This window comes from Penicillium brevicompactum (assembly GCF_028827555.1).
Source record: "Penicillium brevicompactum strain IBT 35665 chromosome Unknown utg000005l_segment0_segment0, whole genome shotgun sequence".
In the NCBI taxonomy this organism is placed as follows: Eukaryota; Fungi; Ascomycota; class Eurotiomycetes; order Eurotiales; family Aspergillaceae; genus Penicillium; species Penicillium brevicompactum.
The window spans coordinates 1-18724 of NW_026623208.1; the positions used below are offsets into that span (position 1 = coordinate 1).

The 18724-nt window shown below is 47.6% G+C and overlaps 5 protein-coding genes across 5 annotated transcripts; 2 read left to right on the forward strand and 3 right to left on the reverse strand.

Moving 5' to 3' along the window:
* Positions 1-70: 70 nt before the first annotated feature.
* On the reverse strand, positions 71-2845 carry N7506_005806 (NACHT domain protein; the record flags this gene model as incomplete). The annotated part of the gene is made up of 1 exon (XM_056955099.1): positions 71-2845. The coding sequence occupies one exon, from the start codon at positions 2843-2845 to the stop codon at positions 71-73; it is 2775 nt and encodes a 924-aa protein (XP_056809433.1).
* A 6686-nt stretch (positions 2846-9531) lies between these two features.
* On the reverse strand, positions 9532-10419 carry N7506_005807 (alpha/beta fold hydrolase; the record flags this gene model as incomplete). The annotated part of the gene is made up of 2 exons (XM_056955100.1): positions 9532-10062; positions 10117-10419. 2 exons carry the CDS (start codon positions 10417-10419, stop codon positions 9532-9534), a joined length of 834 nt encoding a protein of 277 aa, XP_056809434.1.
* Positions 10420-10972: 553 nt separating this feature from the next.
* On the reverse strand, positions 10973-12777 carry N7506_005808 (Amino acid/polyamine transporter I; the record flags this gene model as incomplete). Its single annotated transcript, XM_056955101.1, has 4 exons — positions 10973-11777; positions 11840-12008; positions 12060-12472; positions 12551-12777. The coding sequence occupies 4 exons, from the start codon at positions 12775-12777 to the stop codon at positions 10973-10975; spliced, it is 1614 nt and encodes a 537-aa protein (XP_056809435.1).
* A 455-nt stretch (positions 12778-13232) lies between these two features.
* Positions 13233-15433, forward strand: N7506_005809 (putative copper amine oxidase; the record flags this gene model as incomplete). Its single annotated transcript, XM_056955102.1, has 4 exons — positions 13233-13561; positions 13623-14199; positions 14260-15230; positions 15298-15433. 4 exons carry the CDS (start codon positions 13233-13235, stop codon positions 15431-15433), a joined length of 2013 nt encoding a protein of 670 aa, XP_056809436.1.
* A 700-nt stretch (positions 15434-16133) lies between these two features.
* Positions 16134-18661, forward strand: N7506_005810 (transcription factor domain-containing protein; the record flags this gene model as incomplete). Its single annotated transcript, XM_056955103.1, has 5 exons — positions 16134-16201; positions 16255-16389; positions 16438-16898; positions 16966-17222; positions 17297-18661. The coding sequence occupies 5 exons, from the start codon at positions 16134-16136 to the stop codon at positions 18659-18661; spliced, it is 2286 nt and encodes a 761-aa protein (XP_056809437.1).
* Between the last annotated feature and the right edge of the window lie 63 nt (positions 18662-18724).

Here is an 18724-nt window from a genome sequence, read left to right on the forward strand (position 1 = left end):
CTAATCCCTAATCCCTAATCCCTAATCCCTAATCCCTAATCCCTAATCCCTAATCCCTAATCCCTAATCCCTAATCCCTAATCTCTAATCCCAAGAGGAGCGCCTGTCCGAGTCGAGCATGCCAAGTGGCCGTCTTCTGAAGTTGCTGTAACTCAGCGACGATCAAGACGCCACAAGACGGTAAACGGCAATAGACCGGGATTAACTGCTTGGCACAATCTGTCGACTCAGACTCAAGATCATTGACCTTCCCGTAGTAGTCGGAGAGATCCATAGTACCTGCCATCTCGGCATACACACTTAACATCACAGAAATGGCCAAGGGGTGTCCATCGTGGCTGTCAATGCGGACCGGGTCCAGCCAGTGGCGGGAAATGGAAACTGCCGTGGGGGAGAAGAGGACAGTAAACGGGCACACATCACTCACCACGGTCGACGACCGGGCACAATCTTCAAATACCTTCATCGAAGCCGGGAGAAGCCAGTTTAGGACCAGCTGCGCCCTTTCATTTGCAAGATGGTATTCTTCAGCGCCGAACCAGTATCTGCCAAGCCGGTTGACGCTAGATGATGGGTATGAATTATACCTGGAATCACGCCTGTCGGAGAACGTTGAAATAAAGCGACAGCCACGCCCGATATCTTTAGCGAACAGGTCTGTCAACAGAGACGAAATTGTTTCCTGTAAATTGCCCGCTATTTTCGGATTGGCACACGTCAGATGATTTGGTAGAAAGTCTTCGGCATATGTCCAAACCGGCCCTAGCGACTTATCGGACTTCGGTGAATGTGTTCTTTGCCAACTATACAGTAGGACGAAGACGATGAGCACCTCAGCGCGCTCGGAGTCAACGTGGATGGGCCCGGTTTTACCCTGCCCAGATGCCTTGAAGAACTCATAGAAGGAGCTGTGGCGAAGTGTTACAATGTAATCATCCTCGAGGTATCCTTCTGTATCCCCTACCGGTCGCAGGGAAAAAAGGGTTGAGTATACCGCGCGAATATCCTCTTCAAGGTTCATGACTTCGTCGTCAAGAATGATCTCCAAGATGAGTTCAAGTTGTTCAACTGTCAAGGGCCTTTGAGCCAAAGTGACAAATGAGAGTATCAGCCTAAGATGCTCAATCTGTGGGACCATCGCTTCACCATCTGATTCCTCAACACCAAACTCCTCTGACAATTCATCCGGTAGCATGTCTACTGTTGAAAGCTCCCGAGCTAAGCGCTGCAGCTCTTGAGTCAGAACTGCACTGATTCCCCGTGGCATCGTCTTGACAACCTTCCGGATCTGCCCTTTGGTCCTGCAGCGCAAGACAGATTGAATGACAAGATTCGCCCACTCCCACAGACCTTCAGCTGACTTATGTATACCATCGACGACCTCCTCTAAGAAGTCCGAAGAGCCTCGGAACAAGCTGGCCCTTTGTAGCTTCTGAAAGACGAATCCATAAAGATCTTCCTTATTCTGATCATTGGTGATCTCGATATCTGTCGCCCACCCTAGGGAGTGTTCTGCAAAACTGCTGCGCACTGAATCACGGCTCAGAAGTACGAATCGTACAGGGGACATTTCTATTGTCCGATCCTTTGCTGAGTAGGTTTTTTCAAGGAGATTAAACAAAATTTCCAGTTCTTCTGGGTCGGCCTCATCGATCCCGTCAATGACAAAGCACGCTGAGACACCTGAAGCAGCCTCAGTGAAGTAATTCAGCAAGAGCTTCCTCCATACGGTGTAGGTATCAGCTGGCTCCAACTTTCGGCAGAAGTCTTCTGCATGCATGGCGAAGCTTGGTAGCTGTGTGGCTACATTCCAGGCAAGGGTTCGCAGTCCTTTGTTCAGGGAGCGCAAATCAACATCATTGTTCTTGAAAAAGAATGAGGCGACAACAGACGCATGCGGGGTGAGTAGTTCAGAGTGTGCGAGGTCGTTTATAATCTTGGATGCCAGATAGGACTTGCCCACACCAGGACCGCCGTGAAGCCAGAGTAGAGGCTGAGAACTCTGCCACCAAGACCGAATTTTGTCATCAACCCAGGCCCCTGAGCCAGGTATCCGACTCTCACTAATTGTAGAGTGGACCTGGCTAGATGCAGAAACCGGTTTTAAAGTATGCTTCACTTTGTCAAGCCTCTCCCGCTCGTTTCTGGCGTCGCCCCTCTGGAGCAAATCCGCGGTGTTCTTTAGCGCCTGGTTGGTGAGATTGAGATTCTGAGCAGAGATCATCTTATGTTCCTGGCTGGTTAACTCCTCCAGCTCGCCCATTAGTGAAGTGACCGAGGGATCGTCGACAAGGATGTTTTTAGCCCATTTTGAAAGTCGTGCTCTAAAGGAGCCTGTCTTCAGCAATTTTTGTGATGCCGCACAGACACGAAGGAAATTGACCAAAACTTTGACGATAATTATCTTCATTCCCTCGTTGAGAGGAACACCCTTGTAAGTGTCCAGACGAAGGGCAAAATTGCTTAACTTATGAAATAGGTCGGTTATCATGTCGAAAGATTCGCTGACCTTTCGGGCGCCACGAATCAGTAGCAGCATCGCACCCATAATAGAGGCGGCTGGTGGAAATACAGCAGCGACCACACCCCCGATCAGATCGCCCCAATTCTCAAAAGGCGCCAGGACCCTTTGCATGGCATGGAGAAGAGTCCGTTTCTTCATTCGGAAGTCCTGAAAATGATCCTTCTCCGCATCCAGCTGGCTTGACAGCTCTTCGTGTCCGGATACCTTAGGGAATGCCCTATCAGTCATGGTGATTCCGGTTTCCTTCGCATAGTCGTCAGAGGCAGCTTGCCAAAGGAGCGACAGGTTGTCGCCTGAGGGCTGATGCGCGGCGTGAGTCATGGTCGCAAATTAGAAAGTAGCAGTCAGGCTTAGCATCCGTATCTCAAACAAGCATTTACTATCCTTAGATCGCCCAGTCAGCTTATTGGGAGAACCGGTTTTCAATGGAGTTTGGGAACCATCAAATTCGATAGGTGAGACAAACCATAGGAACGGAATGTATTTGCCAACCAGGGTTAGCTCTACAGTGTATGGCTTCCCGTATAATAATTAGCGAGGGTAGTAGGGAGGCTGCGACGCATACAGGAAGAGCGAGAGGGAGGTCTGACATTTGCGAACGGAGAAACCAGGCCGGATCACGCCAGATCGCCAGAACTGCCAATCGATCATACGAGATTGTATGGGGCGTTACGGGATAATACCGATGGCTTATCCGCTGATAACAGTGACAGCCGGCAGCCGGAATGGTATCCTGGTGGTAGCAGCGCTCGGCCGCGGGGTAAAATGGTACTAGTATCTACTGGTGTTTAGCACGTATTTACCAGAATGTTATTATTATGTCATCACCATACTATTTGCTAGTTTTTATATACTCCTAGGGCCATAAGGGTAAAAAAAAAATAGAAGGGTTAGGATTATGAAGGTAACACAATGTATCCTTACAGTACGTCCTGAAACTGGTGTAACCGCCTACACACTTTGAGTGATTATTTAGCCCCCACTGCCAAGAAACGCTAGTCTATATTGGGAGTTATTCTGACAGTTGTGTGGGTATTTTCTCGTACGTAGGTTACATAATAATTTCAAGCATGTATTAGCTTGTAAATTCAATACATGTGACACCTCCATGCCCCTCATCCGAATGAGCTTTCCGCGAGAGGCACACTTGACAATTAATCACGAGTGGTCTAACCAAAGATGGCTCCAAACCTAGCTCCTTCTAAACATAAGCTTATCTATGATATGATCTACAGTGGCGAACTATCTATAACTAAGATAGTATAAGCTGCTAGTTGTTATAAAAGCACTATTTCAAGAATCTCCTCCAATATAAGAATGTTTAGTAACGTCAAAGTACCGCTAATTAAAGGCGGATGATCTCGTAATATCACTCTAGTCATACTAGAGGCTTTAGGCGACTATCTAATTAAAAGGCCTACCTTATATCTAGAAGAGATAGTAGTTTTTCTAAGACGAATTCGCTCTTTAAGTAACGAAATCTAGTATAAGTTGTACCCTTAAGTCTAAAAGCTAGTTAAAAAAGACTATTTAGATTAAGATCTAAAAACGTAACTTTAACTTTTAAGACGAATACTATTATTTTATATTAGACTTCAAGTCTTACTATCTTGTCTATATTGATAAATCTAGATATAATAAACGGATAGGCTTTTAGCGAACAGATTGGTCCCCTCCTGGTATCGTACCAGTTCAAGTGTTGAAATTTTATCGTGATTAGCGCTATCAAATTCTATTTACGTATATACAAGACGGTATTGTTTTATCTCGAATATTCTAGGATTCAACTGACGTATTCGTCTTTGAGGATTTTATTAAGTAGCTTCTCTAGTATTATAGGAAATAACCTGAGTCAAAGTTTATATTAATAATGGATAATATATCCTTTTATCATTTGGATAGAATTAAATAGATATGTTTAGAAGCTGGCGTAAAGCTAGTATATTTGCCTCCATATTCTCCTGATTTAAATCCTATTAAGGAGTTTTTTGCTGAGCTCAAGGCCTTTATCCGGCGTAATTGGCATTCCTACAAAGAAAATCCAGAGCAAGGATTTGACACCTTCCTCGAATGGTGTGTTGTTGTCGTCAGCGCGAGGGAGGAAAGCGCAGAGGGCCATTTCCGTCACGTAAGGGTGATTATAGAGATGTAGCATGGCTAAAGTAGGATTTGAGACAGTTTCACCGATTGACCTTGAAGCGCACATCAGTCTCGGGACTGGTTGCAAAAGATGTATGCAGACTTCAAAGATCAAGATCTTCTGATGGGTGATGAAGAAATCCAATATCTCACCTTCTTGGAGGGCTTTGCCTCCCGTTGAGCTCTACTTTGCAATACCACCCGTTCCATGAAAATCGCAAATCGGTATCAACAAATATACTTGATTTTAGTCTAGAGTGCACCATGATGTGATAGCACTCAATCAATCTACGATGGAGTGTATGTGTAGCAGTAGGTTGATTATTGCTAGACAAAAAGAGGACGGGGAAAAGAAGAGAGAGGAAGAGAGAGAGCGAGAAGCGCGATCTATCTGGTCTGTCCTGTCCACACATGGTCACCTGACCACCAAACCACCTGCCCTCCGACATGTTGTTAAACTAGGAACAGATGAGCTACTGAGTTCATCCAAAGGGCATGTCCGTATGGAGTATACTTCGGCCCGCCGGGGGGAAGGGAGGGTTAGATACTTTTTTTGGAAATGAGCCGAATCTTGGAGACAGTGCAGTCATGGGATTTAGTCCAAGAAGAACCCTTGATTCAGATAATTGTTTTTGCGGTGGGAAGGCAAGGTCAATCAGGTGATTTATTTAAAGATTACTTAACATCTCAGTCAAAATGGTGAATTTTCATTCACCCTTCCTGCTTGGTACGTTAGGGTTTTTTTGCAGGTTGGATTTACTTGCTGGTCTAGTTGAAATACGCCTTGCTTGTTATGTACAGCTTGGAGTCCAAGCAGGGGCGTAGGTAGCATTCAGATCGATCTTGACTTCAGTTGCGACGCTTAAAGTGTCAGAAGCAGGCTGGGGTGCATTCCAGACCCTATTCCACTGCGCCAGGGCAGAAGACCAGGATTCCAAGACTGGCAACTTGGAACTGTGCTCCCTTATATAGGACCAGGTTCATCACATAAAGTAAGTAATTATCTGCACAAGAGGGATATACCTCCAGGATTTCCTCTTCAAATTCTCCAGTCTCTAACATTTCTCACTACAGCTCGTTCATTTATTTCCTAATATAAGATTTGGTGATATCAAGAGATTTTACAATCAATTATGTACTAATTATTCATGTATCGAGAACGCGTCAGCTACTTAGTTTGTATTGTTAAACCTGACCTGATGACTTCACCCGCTTGTTGGATAAGAAGAACTCCTAGGTAGACGAATAGCTCCTACCTATCTCCCCAAAATGAAATGATCGTATCTATGACAAGATTTTGATCCTCATCTGGTAAAGCCATATGAATTGGTAAAAGGAGGATTTGTGACACTGCAAGCGAGGTCACGCTATCTTGGCCCGAAAAGCGACCATACTTACGTCCAAACGGGGACAAATGCAACGGCATGAATTGCGAATGGCCCTGGATATTTGCCTCACTCAGGTGGCGAAGTAATGCAGAACGTTGGGATATATCGCGTACTTGGATCCAGAAGATGTTCGCGTTGTGGGTTGTGTTGTTTGAGATAAGAGGAAAATTGATATATCTTTTTTCGGATAACGGAGTAAGAGCAATATAGTATTGCTGCCAAAGTAATAGTCTCCGTTGATTTATTTGATCCATAGCTTCAATTTGACCGAAAAGAAAAGCTGCTTGAATCTCTGAAAGTGTTGCGTTCAGGCCTATTCCCAACCACTCGTAGCGCTCGACTTCCCCACGAAGAAAGCGCCCTCGATTCGTCCCATGCTCGTATAGAATTTCAGCATTCTCTATAAGAGTGGGATCATTTACAAGCAGAGCTCCACCCTGCCCGCCTGCTGTGAGATTCTTCTTCTCTTGGAAGCTTATACAACCCAAATGGCCGATAGTACCTAGCATGCGTTTGTTGAAAGTTGAACAGCAAGCCATTGCTGCATCTTCACAGACAATCAAGTTATACTTCTTAGCTGTTTGCATGATCATATCCATGTCACAAGCAACTCCTCCATAATGCACTGGAACGATTGCCCGTGTCTTTGATGTAATAGCAGCTTCGATAAGACTTGCGTTAATGTTCATTGTGGTATAATCCAGGTCCACAAAAACGGGAATCGCACCTCGAAGAACAAAAGAGTTCACAGTGGTAACATAGGTATAACTTGGTACAATTACCTCGTCACCGGGCTGTATATTTGCAAGAATAGCAGCCATCTCCAAAGCTGATGTCCCAGATGACACCAACAGGGCCCGTCCACTGTGCATAAAGCTCTCTAGCCATTTCTCACAAAGATTGGTGTAAATCCCCTTGCCATTTAAGCTCCCCGAGAGAATACAGCGTTCAAAATGGGTAAGTTTTGAACCCATTAAAGTCGCATTAGTGTTTTGAATAATTTGAGGGTGAGCATGAGGTGTCATGATCAGACGTCAATAGCGCTTGGAATGCGGATATGCGGACATGGAACATAGGAAACGGGAGATTTATGACTTGAAACAACGAATCTTTGAAATCTGCACCTTTCAGATTATTGCTGCATGTGTACATCCAATTATCTCAGGTAGACCACTCACGGATCGGAGGATTGAACGCCCTCGGCCATTCGTGGTGTAACACCACCAACAAATGGCCATCGATCCTGAATCCCGACTAAATAAACACATATATCACTATCACATGGTACAGCTGATGCTGCACAGCCGGTTCAATGTGATTGCATGTGAGAGTCAACTCTATTTCATGACGTGTTCTGTGTTCCCAACCTGTGCCGGTTCGTGCCAAGTTTCGGATAACTCCCCAACAATAAAACAAGAAACCATATTGATGAACAAGCTTCTTCGAAAGGGGGGCGGTTGGGCTTTCTAAAGACTAAGTCAACCAAAACTGATATGCCTAAGTGCCAAATTGGGGAGAGTACTTCTAGATTCCCACTACGTTGGGGAATACTGGGTGAGCTTACAAACGGTCGGTGTAGAGTCCACAGGCAGAGCTATTGGCAATTCCCTGTCGGTGTTTGCAGCATTCCAATGATCATTGGCAATCAGTGTCAGACTTGCCTTGATACACCCGGAGATAGAAAAAATGACAGTCTCGGCCTTGCTCCCGTAGTTGGATAAATCAACATAATAAGTGGCCACTATTACGTAGGCAACCTTGTAAACAAGCCCAAATGGCGGGTCGGCTGTGGTCTCCAGGATAGTTTATCCGCGATTGGTGGAAAGCATCACTTGAACGAAGTAATCATTCGTCTATTCGTTTCAAACGTGCGCAGTGGCATTGCATAATCCTGTGGCATCTGTAGGGGTTTCCAAGGAGGTCCCTTAGAACGGATTTTGAGAACTTCGTATTAGGAAAAACCCCGGCGGGCGGGTACCTCGTGTCTCCACTCGGCTTAACACAGCACTTCGTGGTGTCTCTGATGATGGTTGGAGAACTGGGTCAACAGATGTGGGGTTGAAATGTACACATCCTGCATTGATCAGGTAATTCACGGATGACAGAGCAATATAGGTATTGCATTTCAGTTCAGGTCACTATGTAGTCTCGTGAGCTATCTGAGCAGGCAGAAGCAGGGTACTGAAACTGCACGTCTTGCTTTGACCGACACAAGATCTTCCCTTGCCGAGGTCGGGTGTACCCAAGATCAAGGACCAAGTTGAACATCCTCAAATCGCTCTGCCAGTGGTGTTATCATCTAAATTTGCGTAGGGGGGATATTATGGGACTATTCAAGTGATCGGTGTATCGATGTCGGAGAATTGTCAAAGTACATGTGAGACAGTAAGGCGCCAAGGCATGAATGTGGCTGTGTTTGTTTGCACAGTTTGCACTTTCCTTTACTCGATCCTTGCCACGAAGCCACTGTCCATCCTTCGGACTCTTTGGGTTTTTTACTGATTTCGAATCTCGGCATCCATCCATGGACGACAGGTTGACCTGTGTTCATTTTGCCCGCCGTCTTTCGATATCATTGTCCGGCTCTGCTAACAACGCCAGTTCGATGCCACTTCACTTGACGAATCCAAATTCCCCGATTCTCCGCATCTTGCAATCACACGAGTGGTGATCATCGAGCTCTACGACACTATTATTCTCTTTCACAAACGGTCCCCATCGTATCGCTTCGCTTCAGCTAAGCTACATCGCTTCAGCTAAGCTACCTTAGCCTGCAGCGCCAAATACACGATTGTCCAGACGATGTCGCAAATCGATATATGAATAGGCATACTCCTCCTATTTCCTCACTGCTTGTCAGATTTGGGACACACGGTCACTGTCTTTGGGGATTGGGATCCTTTCCATCCCACCTCTTGCTGAGCTTGGCATGTGTGCATACTCTAGCTTCTTAACTCTGCTCGCATAGTTGTCGGACTCCGTGCTCGATCTCCTCGATCCCAAAGCGAAATTACCATTGTCCCATCCAAGTCCGATCAGGAACTTGGGTGGGCTTTGCAAGCCCGCCCTTCGCTTTTCCTGAAAGTCCGGATTCCCCTTCATCCGCAACTCTGTCAATCCCCAACATCAGTTCGTATACTGCTACTTTTCTGGATTGCCCGAATGTTTCAAACTCAAATATGTTAGGAATGATTCCGACCTCCACGGTGCAGTACACGTTGGCCAGCGGGGGTAACCTCTATATACAAGACCGCGCGGCGGATATATGAGCCTAAGAGGCAGCTATATTCATTCAGATGTGTTGAAATGTTATGCTTTATGAGAGGGGGGGATAGAGACTCTTTGCCCGTGGCAGCATTTATCGAGGCTGAGTGATTTTCACGGCTCGCGCCTGGATGTCTTGACGTTCATTCACCTTGCTCCAGTGCTCTAGGTTGCGCCTGAGATCAGCTAATCTGTACACGCCATCATAGAAAGTCGTCATTCGGTGGTTTCATTGATCACGAAGTTGAGCACAGCGGCGTTGACCAGGCTAGGATGCGAGGCACTCAAAAAATGCGCACCATCCTCTATCGTCGTCAATTGAGCATTGGACGATCCGGTGAACATCTGTATCTCTTCTTCGGCATTTCGCACCGAAAATACAGCATCCTTTGTTCCATGTATCCAGTGAACTGGGCAAACAACGTCCGGCAATCGAAGGCGTAGTCCATCCCGTTCCGCCAAATTTATTGCTGCCATACGAATGCGTTGTCTTCCTTCTTCTCCCTGGTAGGTAGCTTTGATGATGCCTCGCCAAAGCTCCCGGACCTCTGTCGAGCAGTCATTAAGGCCAATACTGACTACAGCATCACAATAATCGTCGCCGGGGTCGAAGCTAGAGGTCGGTTGACAAGTTGCCCATTGAAGCAAAAAGCTTTTCACGATGCTCGGTCCATCCCAACAATGCAATTCACGGCTTCGCTCGGATTCTGAATCCATTGAGGTGCCCATTGGGATAATCCCAGCAATCTATGTCAATCAGCATTCGTGATTGGTAAGGAAAGTAGTAGATTCGTATCATGCCTTATCCGGTCGCATCAATGCCATCTGCACTGTCACCCACCCTCCTTGACTTGTGCCTAACACAAATGCCTTCTCAATCCCCAAAGCATCCAAAACTTGCAGGTTCATCTCGGCTGTGTCCCAATATGTCCAATGATTACGCATGGTACTGGTCCGACCGTGGCCCAAAGGCTCGATCGCTAACAAGTTCATTGCTTTGCTCAGCTGATCATCCTCGAATTGGGGTCGATAAAGCTCAGATGTCATAGTAAACGCATTGATCATCAAAAGTGTGGGCTTTGATTCGTCGTAGGGCTGCCACATCTCATATCCCGCTGAAGTTCCCCCAAATGGGGAATTTGGATCGTCTTTAGGTATGACATTGCCCAGGTAAACTTTGGAATTCGAAATTCTCCTGTGCTTTTGCACTGGGCAGATTTTGACGGAGCACGGGTTTACTTAAATTCATCCGTCCTTCGTGTCCAGACAAATCCAAACGGGTCCAAAGGTGGGGAGCCAAGGAGCCGGCGCACAGAATTGAGAGAGAAACGAGAGAAAGCAGTATTCAAGCCGTCGATCTGCGACATGTTACTTTATCTACCTGCCTAAGTCAGTCCACCACTATCCTCTAGCGCCACCGTTTTGGGGACAAGGCGCTCGTACATGCTCTAATTGGACTTGTCATTGGTCGCCAGTCGCATCAACACCCGTGAACTGAGCCCCACACAGGCACAGCCGGCCGACTTTAGACTAAGGTCGACATTCAAGGTTTTGAAAGATTCGCCTCTAAGATTGCAGTTGCCTGCACAAGATATACGGGCCAACTGGAGTGGTTGGGCACAAGTTCCAAATGTCAGAATATAAGGTCACCTTCGAATCACATACCCTCGGCTAGCTCTATAACCGGTCCGCTAAATCGCTGCTTTCCGCCAAATAAATAATAATAGGCACCTCCAATCATCATCCACCCCATTGTAACAACTATACAGTAATTCATGTTCTGAGGTATAACTGGCTGAACCGTTGGGAACGTACTAAAAACCATGGCTATGAAAAGCCACATGATCGCAACGATGTTGACCACCGGCCCCCATCGAGGACCTAAGTTGAATGAACCCAGACCCAGACCACGAACGATTGATGACGAGTTCCGACGACCATATATCAACATGAAGATAATTGGGGAGAGATATGATGCGTACATCCCCAAAATTGCCATTGATAGAACTGCATTGAAGGCTGTCGAGCTGCCGAGATAAATCAATCCTAGCAGCATCTGGAGGAACCCAACGACAAGTACCATATGCACAGGGACTCTCAATGTGGGGTGTACGGTAGACAAAAACTCGGATGCCGGGAGTCCTCTGTCTCGCGCAAACGCCCAAGCTGTGCGGCTGGTAGATGTCACACAGGCGGCATTGGCAGCCGTCGCAATAAAGGTCACACACAGGGTCATGATAGATGCCCCTGCCCTTGATTTGGTGACATTCAGGAATAGCTGTATGAACGGGAAACCTGTCTTCGACTGAAGCAAGCTTTCAAGGTCTCCTAGAGAAAAGAGCAGAACAATCGCGTATACTAAACCAATCACACCGTTGATGGTCACACTTCCGATCATGGCCAGTGGAACATTTCTGGATGGCTTTGGTAGCTCTTCACTGAGGTGACATGCTGCGTCATATCTAATGTCAAGTGTTAGCTTTCCATTTTTTTGTGTTGAGTAGACAGTCAAAAGGTTGAATACCCGAGAAAAGGGTAGACTGTGCTCAAGAGTCCCACGAGCCATGAGACCCCATCACTATTCCACCCACTGGTATTGGAGAATTCAGTGAACACGTAGCTTGTTGTGTGTTTTGACGACAGTACGCCTAGAACAATGACAATTCCGACAAATCCCACCACGTGCAAAACCCCTGCCTATGGTTAGGTGTCAATCTCATATTTTGGTAAGGCCCGATACTCACCAGCTACGGTGTTAGTGTGAGGCAATATTTTTGATCCCCAGATATTCAATGACGTTGAGTAGGCCAGAATAAGCCAGTAAAACAGCATCCCCTGCCATCTCGTGGGTGTGTAAGAGTCGAGGTTGTTTAGTGTGATGAGAGCCTGAAACTGTAGGCCCGCTGCGAAGGCTGCAGATGCAGAGAATACAAGCTGCCCACCAATTGAAATCCATCCTGTGAACCAAGATGCTGTTGACTGATAAGATTTCGGGGTCAAACAATGCACCCAGTGGTATTGACCTATCGTTTTCAAGCTATCCTCAGTAATTGATTGACATAGGGAACTGGCCAAGGTGAACACGTACCACCCGCTGTCGGGTAAATCGAGGCTATTTCGCCTAATGAAAGAACAATGAAAATTGTGCCGACCAGGGCTATAATACTGGAATGGAACCAGGGCCAGGTTAGGGTTCTGGTGAGAGACAAAAGAATTGCGCACATGGGGAACGCACTAGTTGTAGAACAAACACGGGGCACCACCATTGGTCAGAGCAGTGGTGACTACAGATGATAAAGCCTCCCAGGTCGCCATCAGCGATATTTGAAGGCAAACGATTGACCATAGTGAGAATTCGCGGCGAAGCTCTTGGACATGGCCAAGAGCCGTCAGTTGCTCTTCATCGCTGATGGGCTTTTCGAGGTCACCAACTTTGGACTCAGAAGCCAGCACAGGATCCATAGTTTGCAGTGATGAGAGATCCTATAGACCTCGGGGTGCGAAAGAAGTATAATAAATAACCTCGGAAGATGTTGGGTAATTGTTACAAGGTTGTTGTCGATGCGAAAAACACTACGGAATTTCCCAGGAGGGCCAAGTGGTATATATCTTCGAGTGCGGTAATGACGGGACTCTATCATACGGAAAATGCTATCTATGCGCAAAACCCAGGGCTCAACGCTAGACTCTTGCTTATCACCGACCTGATATCGTTGTTCTCCACAATATGTTTCCCCCGCATTTTGCTCTGGTCAAATTCCGTATGTTTAACTCGCCCAAGACCACGGAACCATTTCCGGGTCTCCACTTCGAAGGAATCGCTTTCCGAGCTTTCCGAACTTTCCGAGAACGTGTGGTGGTATAAAGGATGTGACACTCTCTCCAACACGCGTCATATTACTGTTAAAGTACAGATCATGTCTCACCCTCTCGCTATCCTCTCCATCGAGGAGACAAATCTCGCCCGCGATGTGGTCAAGTCCCTCCACCCTGGTGTTGTGATTGACTTTCGGGAGATCTTCTTACAAGAGCCGCCAAAGGCTCAACTGGTGGACTTTCTCGCAATTGAACACGCGGGACGATTGAGCCCGACTACCCCCAGACCTGCGCGTCTAGCTCTGTGTCAATACGATGTGATTGGACCCGATCGTATTCCCCAGTTTCACGAGTCTGTCATCGATGTTGTTTCTCAATCACGGGTCAAACACACCGTGGTGGGGAAAGAACATCATGCCAGTTTGACCTTGTATGGGCTCATAGCACTTGCTTGCCAATCAATCATTCGAACGAAGTGCTGACCTAAGTAGGAGCGAATTTGACGTTCTCGTCGATCGGTGCATGAAGTCCCCTCTTTTCCAGAAAGCTCTGTCCGAGTTCGACCTCCCCTCCGGGTTTGAAGTTGTCATTGAGCCATGGCCATATGGCGGGCTCGATCATACCGATGAGAACAAACGTTTCTTCCAAGGACTTTGCTTTGCTCAAGACAAAAGATCTGGCAATGAAGACTCTAACTTCTATTCTTTCCCATTGCCCATCATTCCTGTGATGGATGCCCATACTCAAGAGATTATCCGAGTAGATCGACCAGCTACCGGTGGAAAAGGGGACGGGCTCCTTGAGCAAACATTCAAGAGAGATATCATTGGGCATTGCAAGCCGTCTGAATACGTGCCAGAGCTTTTGCCGGAAGGAACCCGCAAAGATCTTAAGCCACTGAATGTGATCCAACCTGAAGGTCCATCTTTTCGAGTGACGAACGAATCGCTTGTGGAATGGCAGAAATGGCGGTTCCGTGTCGCTTTCAATCCGCGAGAGGGAGCTACAATTCATGATCTATCGTACAACGGACGCAGTGTCATGCATCGACTGGCAATAAGTGAAATGGTAAAGTCACAGCCCTAAGAAAACAGGAAGACAGAAACTGATGACAATTCAACACACTAGACCGTCCCTTACGCCGATCCTCGACCCCCTTTCCATCGAAAACAGGCATTTGACTTTGGTGATGGCGGTGGAGGAAATATGGCCAACAACCTCTCCCTCGGCTGCGATTGTCTCGGGGTGATCAAATACTTCGATGCAATCATCACGCAGGCTGACGGTACAGCTCAAAAGCTGCCAAACGCAATTTGCCTTCATGAGCAGGATAACGGGATTGGTTGGAAACACTCCAACTGGCGCACCGGTCGTGCAGTCGTGACACGAAACCGGGAGCTAGTTGTCCAGTTCATCATCACGCTGGCGAATTATGAATACATATTCGCTTACAAGTTTGATCAGTCTGGAGGGATTATCATCGAGGCCCGCGCTACTGGCATTCTAAATGTCGTCAATATCGACGCTGGCAAGGTCAGCGAATATGGAAATGTGGTCTCCGGTGGTGTGTTAGCGCAAAACCATCAGCACATATTCAATATACGGATTGATCCTTCCATCGATGGGCCAAACAACTCTGTCGTTGTGGAGGAATCTCACCCGGTCGCGATGAATGCGGTCACCAATCCCAACGGAAACTTCTATCAAGTCACTAAGAAAACGGTAGAGCGTGCATCATGGATTGATGCAGCTCCACAGCTTAATCGCACCATCAAAATGATCAATCCCAACAAGACCAATCCCGTTAGTGGTAATCCAGTGGGCTACAAATTCATCCCGCTGGCAACTCAGACCCTGCTTGCCGATCCGGAGTCGGTGCAGGCGCGCCGCGCTCAATTTGCCCAGCATCATGTCTGGGTGACGAAGCATCGGGACGGGGAGCTTTACGCCGGCGGTCGGTACACGCTACAAAGCCAGACAGAAGTGGAAGGTGTGGCGGATGCAGTACGCCGCGGGGAATCCGTTGTCGACACAGACGTGGTTGTCTGGAATTCCTTTGGTATCACCCATAATCCCCGGGTAGAGGATTGGCCTGTGATGTACGTTGATTCCTCTCTGTTACTGGTTCTTCCCGGTTCCCTATGACTGACTAATTGTGAATTGCAGGCCGGTTGAAATATTCCAACTCATCATTCGACCCGCGGACTTCTTCGCAGCCAATCCCTCCCTTGACGTCCCATCCAGCAAAAATGGATCGTCGCGACTTGCCGACGCAGACTGTTGCCGTAAATCCCATATTTGAACATTTTGACTTGAGAGACGAGCAGTCATGCCCAAAGATTATATCATGATAGATTCAAAACTGCGAGATATACTCACCAATCAACCCACAGGGCTTGGAATCTGTGTATCTAGGTGGTTGCTTTAGAGTATCAAATTTGGAATGTGCCATGAAAATTGGGGACTGCCTAGGTGTAATCTGATGATCTCTGCATAAACCACAGAGCCCTCAAAAATCCATGGGTGACGACATGGATCCACAAAATCCCAATGTTTCCAGGTCATCAATCATGACGAGGCTGTAATAAGGGCAACTTGGAAATATCGAAAGTGAGGAACTGGACATGATTTTTACTGAATATGATCCAGAGCCCATCCTTGGACACCAAAAAATGAAAGCCTAAACCTCGTTTCGTCTAATTCTTGTCTTCTCTCGCCAATATACATTGAAACGTCAACTTGGAAGTTCCGAGTTTGTCGACTGGGCCAACATACAACGTACATTCGTAGATCGTAAGACACCACTCCATACAATCTACAATCAAAGAATACAGACAAACCATCATCTCCATTTTGAAACCGCCCAAATATTCCCACAACAATCATCAGGTGGAATAAACAAATGAACGCCCTCGACGCAGAAGTCCATGTAAGGAATAAGTGGGGCCCTTCGGTTCTCTTTCCGCGTTCCGAACTTTTCACATCAACCTCCTATCTTCAACATGGCTTCCGACTTTCCGCCTGATCCCTCTCGAGCGAGAAAAAGAGCAAAATATACACAGATTGCATGGTGCGTTGGCTTCTGAGCCAGTTCGGGGAAATCACGTGTACTGATCATTCCAGCAATGAATGCAAACGCCGCAAGTTGAAATGTAGCGGCGAGTCGGTGTGTGCCCGATGCGCGCGGAACCAAATCCAATGTACCTATGCTGTCACTCGCGCTGAAACAAGTCAAGGGACAGAAGACAAGGACGAAAGGTGAGTCTGTTTGAAACTACTCAGGTACAGATTATTCATTTTCTCCAGTGCGAATACGCGCTTCCGAGCCGTGGACCGCCAATTGGAAACGCTTCGGCGGGAAATGCGGGTGCTCTCCACACGGTTACATGAGCTGGAGTCCAACGCTAGTTCTGCCTCGCCATCGAAGCTGACCGCAGCACTTCCCACGGGTAGCCTACACCGCATTCTCGATGCCCCCAAGTCGCCGACCTATGTCGGGCCTACAAGCGCGGAATTTGGTCTTGGTCAGCCGCAAAAGTCTCCTTCGCAACCTGATGCCTATGACACCGAGGATGGACCGGAAGAAACACCTGGTTCATCGACCGGTGCCGTAAGCCCAACGGCCCCGGAAAGCAGAGTGGGTGCCTCTACCGGTGATCCACTGGGGAGTCTTGGTACAGATGAAGCATTGCGATTAGTGCAAGTCTATGAGGACACAGTTGGGGTTATGTACCCGTGTGTCGATCTTGATGGTGTCCGTGCATACTGTACATTATCCCCCCCCCGAAGACAAGATATCGCTGTTAAGCTTGACCCGGACTTACAAGACTACAGTACTGGAATACTACCACCAGGAATCGGTCCCTCAAGCCCCACAAAATGGCCCAGAAAAAACAAGCCCGGATCAGGATTGGTTTTCCGCACGCGACGTACAAGTTTCCAAGATCTTATTGGCCACCGCGCTCTTGGTCGAGTCGCACGGTCGCAGCGAGCGTGCCGCCCAACTGGCTGACAGCGTGGAGGATCGCTTTGCCAGTCGATTGAAGATTGCAGAGGTTGATATGAAAGAGATACTGATATTGACTTTGTTGGTACGCATCAACTCCATACATGTGCCTCCAGTCCATCTTGGTCTCTCAAGGGACAAGTCAACTGACCCTGATAGTCAATCTTCCACTCCTACCGTGATGATGAGGTAATCGCCGGCCGTTTTATTAATATGGCCGTCCGCGGTGGTACAGAATTGGGTCTCCATCGCCAGGAGATTTGGCAAAAGACCGGTGGCGTTTTCCCAGGCGAATTGGAATGGACATGGGCAAGTCGACTGTTCTGGTGTATCTACGTATTGGATCGCAAGTTTGCTTTTGGCTCAGGACTGCCTTTTGCCATCCAAGATTCTGATATCGACACAAGCCTCCCAGAGCCCGGTCACTCTACTCCTTATCTGACGTGCATGATCTCGCACGCCCGCTTGAGTACAAAAATTTGGGGCTTGGTCGTTGGCTGGCAAAGCCGGTCCCAGGCTGCCACTTCTGAAAGTTGTGCTTATCTGGATGCTCAGGTTCAACATTGGATCCAATCCATTCCACCTGAACTGCGATTTGATCCAACTTGGCGCTCGCCGGTAGGTCTAGAGCACACCGACCGTACCATGGTGTTACAGGTTCTCCTTGCTCTCCATGCAAACCAGCTGCGAATTCTGGTATATCGACAGAACCTACTTAGCGGTGAGCGAATTACAGATAACATCACGGGGGCCTCAATAGCCGTGGAAACAGCGAAAAGCACAATCCACATGCTGGAATATTTCAGCCGAATCTCGAGCATCTATTTCCAGCGCCCGGAGCCATTCAACTACTTTCTTCTCTCCGCTCTGGCCGCTCTTTTCCTAGCAGTCTTACATGCCCCGGCGCATTTCAGCCGTGCATGCAGGCCGGAGTTTTACACAGCGGTGGACATGGTCCGCCGCTCGGCAACCCGGGCTCGCACATCTCGGAGATTGCAAAAGGTCATACGAGGTCTCAAGCGCATTCAACTCAATGTCCAGTGGGATAATGAGCCCATCCGACAATTATCAACCAGGCGAGATAACCGGTTGGATGCGGATCATAAAAGAAAGCGATTTTCACCATACGCTGATGATCATCTCAATTCTCAGGCTCAGGGATACTCACCACACGAAGCCTGGAAAACTGGCTCAGTGGCTATTAATTCCGGGTCACCAGCGACACCTAACACTGTCAACCTCCACCACGCGCCAACAGCGCCCACCCCACAACCGTCAGCACACTTTTCTTGGCCAATCTCCCCTGATACGGAGGTTCAACATGAAACGAATGGCTGTGAGGATTTGAGCAGCTTTTTTGAGATTGCCGGTGGCTTTTATTTTGACCCTCACTCTGGTTCGGATATTACCGCCGGAGCTGGTGTTGAGTTGGCCCCGGCTGCTGAGAATCGATTGCCCAACATACCTGATGCATTTCATGCTGAAGACGAAGCCCTCACGCGGGTTATGGCTGGATTGCTGTGAAATAAAATCTGCAAGTTCATCTCAGTGACATTATTCAGTGCCTTGGTTTTCCAAATATGATTG